Source organism: Tachysurus vachellii, chromosome 17 (assembly GCF_030014155.1).
Source record: "Tachysurus vachellii isolate PV-2020 chromosome 17, HZAU_Pvac_v1, whole genome shotgun sequence".
Lineage (NCBI taxonomy): Eukaryota > Metazoa > Chordata > Actinopteri > Siluriformes > Bagridae > Tachysurus > Tachysurus vachellii.
Genome location: NC_083476.1, coordinates 16,399,784 through 16,402,370, shown reverse-complemented (window position 1 = coordinate 16,402,370; position 2,587 = coordinate 16,399,784). Strand labels below are relative to the sequence as shown.

Below are 2,587 nucleotides of genomic sequence, written 5' to 3'. Positions count from 1 at the left end.
TAAAACCTGTCCATAAAACCTGCAGGAGAAAAATTACACCTTACACTTATTTACTAGGTACAGTGTATGTGTGGGTGGGTGCAGCGTTGGGACAGTTTTCAACTTTGCATATTCATAGATTAGATTTCACGATGATGTGCATGCTGAGGTGATATTTTCTATATTTTCTTTTTTAATAAAACTTCAGTTCTAATTGTTGCAAAACTATATGCCAATATTTCAGCTAGAAGAAAAAACTAGAAGAAAAAAAATAAGATTAAAGATCATTTTTATTTGACACTCATTCAGGTAACAGTTTATAGAAATATGATCCTCGCTAACCCAGTAATTATTCAAGACCATTTTATTAAGGAATGCAGTAATCGTTTATATTGAATTATGCATCAGCAAGGCCTTCAACAGTACACAATGCTTTTACAGTACAATTTTGTGAAAATAATTCACTCTTTCAGGTGTAGGCAATAACAAAACACACTATATAAATATATCACATTTCTTAATAGAATTAAGTTTATGATTTGTCTTAAATGCTTTAGAAAACACTTTAGACTCCTTAAAAAAGTTAAAGAGGCATTTCATATAAGAACATTGCGGAACACAGTACATTTGAGATTAAATTGATTAACTGTAGGTTTTTTCTCAACTTATTAAATAATAAAAATAAACCTAAATGCCTCTTGAATGTACTCTAAACTTTTAAGTGCATATATAGTTACATTAATAATAAATTTACAATAATTTAATTATGTGTAATACACAGACATTAACATTTCCTCTTTTTGTATCACTGCTTTATATTTGTTGATATTTGAACATATGATTTCAGTAAAAAATATGAATATTTACATATTTACATATGGCACTTTAATATTACCTCTAGAATTTATTTAAACTTAAGCTCATAATTTGCACAGTAACAATTACATGGTTTATATATTTGTAATTAAAAGTGCACAATATTTTGCTGTCCTTACATAACAATTCAATTAAAAAGAATGAATAAATCCGTATTGCTCCCATTTTATATACCTTCCTTTGTATTTGTTATTAAGTTTGACACGACATCAACAGCGAAATTCTTGTAAACTCCAAATCCACTAGGACTGAACAGGTTCGTCAAAAGAGCAAAAACCGTTCCTGTGGAGAGTAAACAAGATCAAACTGAGCAAAACGTCTAAATGTGTAATACTGTACATGTTCATCAGGCACAACCGCAATGAAGTGTATATACAGTAAGTAATCTGTAATCAGTGTTATTTACCTGCAGAGTCCTGTAGAGCATTCTAAATGGTCATAACAGTAAGCACCATGTGGTTTACTGGCCAAGATTCTCCACAGCGGAGTCATGCGAGCTTTACGGTTCAGTACCTTGTCTGAATGCTCGATAGCTGATGTGGCTTTAGAGATTAGTGTTGGTGCACTGGTGGCCTAAAACACACAGGTTAATGATACCAACATTTTATTAGTGATGATGACATATTACGAGCAAAATCGATTGGAATAACATTTTTTATTTGAAAAGTTTACACTCAAGAACATAAAATATGAAAAAAGGTCAATAAATAAGCTGTAATTTTACCTGGTGCAGTGTGAAAATCAAAGCCAAAAGGCAAAATATGGTTATAGTTTGATTGTAATGCTGCATGCTGGTGGTTATTCCTTCTTCAAAGCTTAATGCTGGTCCAGTTGATTGAGTCCAGGAGATCAGTCTGGCCTTATAAAGCTGTAGGACAGTCTTTCATGCCTCGCTCTGCTTTTTTGCCCTGCTGTCACTGACACGCTCATGGACATACTGAAATCACTTTGTTCAAATATTTGACAGTTGAGATAATCTCCAACCTGGCAACTGTTAATTTCTTGCTACTTGACCTTTGGGGGCATAATGCAAAGTTTCTTCAAATTCTGTCATGAATAGTTCTATAATGGTAGAAAACATTAATAAATACTAAATAAGAAATACTAAAAAGTTTTTATAAGATCCTTGTGTGAAAAAAATGTTAAAGATCCAAGATTAACTAAACTAATACATTAAGCAATAATTTGTGATTCAAACCAGAATATGCTAGAAAAAGCTGATGACAGCATGTAAGTCTTAAATAAATTGTACAAATGTTCTAAAAGGTCATGGATTTTTCATGCAATAGTCTTTTATACAGTGTGTGTGATTTTCCATGCATCCTTTCTATATTATCTTTATAACCTATATGAACTATATAATCACAATTTTAAATCTGAAGCCAGCAAAGGTCCAGTGTACAAAAAGGGTCAAAATGTTCTGTGTCAATACATGATGTGCTTTCTACCTTTTACACTAAGGTCAATATCTATGTGCCTGGTCCAGGTCTCTGAAGCACAATAAAATCTCTCTCAGGTTGTTCTGCTCAGGACAAGTATTTATTGTTTCTTTTCTTTCGTTCCAACACACCATGATGTTCCTTGTTCCTATAGTGGTTTGATTAAAATGGAAAAAAAACATTGTATGTTGGCTGTAGGTACTCCAGATGTGAGTTAATAAGCAACAAGTAAAACACAACACGGTGTGCTGCTAATAATAAATAACGAGCTGGTATGCTCTGTCCCAACCCTA

The 2,587-nt window shown here is 32.5% G+C and overlaps 1 protein-coding gene across 1 annotated transcript; it reads right to left on the bottom strand.

Annotated features, from left to right (window-relative positions):
- Positions 1 to 251: 251 nt before the first annotated feature.
- On the bottom strand, positions 252 to 1,772 carry si:dkey-22f5.9 (liver-expressed antimicrobial peptide 2-like). The gene is made up of 3 exons (XM_060890954.1): positions 1,580 to 1,772; positions 1,262 to 1,428; positions 252 to 1,137 (listed from the first exon to the last, which is right to left on the bottom strand). Exons 1-3 carry the CDS (start codon positions 1,643 to 1,645, stop codon positions 1,098 to 1,100), a joined length of 273 nt encoding a protein of 90 aa, XP_060746937.1. The 5' UTR covers positions 1,646 to 1,772; the 3' UTR covers positions 252 to 1,097.
- Between the last annotated feature and the right edge of the window lie 815 nt (positions 1,773 to 2,587).

Excerpts from the sequence above, each read along its gene's own strand:
- si:dkey-22f5.9 (XM_060890954.1), bottom strand. The coding sequence starts at position 1,645 with ATGCAGCATTACAATCAAACTATAACCATATTTTGCCTTTTGGCTTTG. Across the intron at positions 1,429-1,579 it reads TGATTTTCACACTGCACCAG|GCCACCAGTGCACCAACACT; the intron begins GTAAAATTACAG and ends TGTGTGTTTTAG. Across the intron at positions 1,138-1,261 it reads TGCTCTACAGGACTCTGCAG|GAACGGTTTTTGCTCTTTTG; the intron begins GTAAATAACACT and ends TACTCTCCACAG.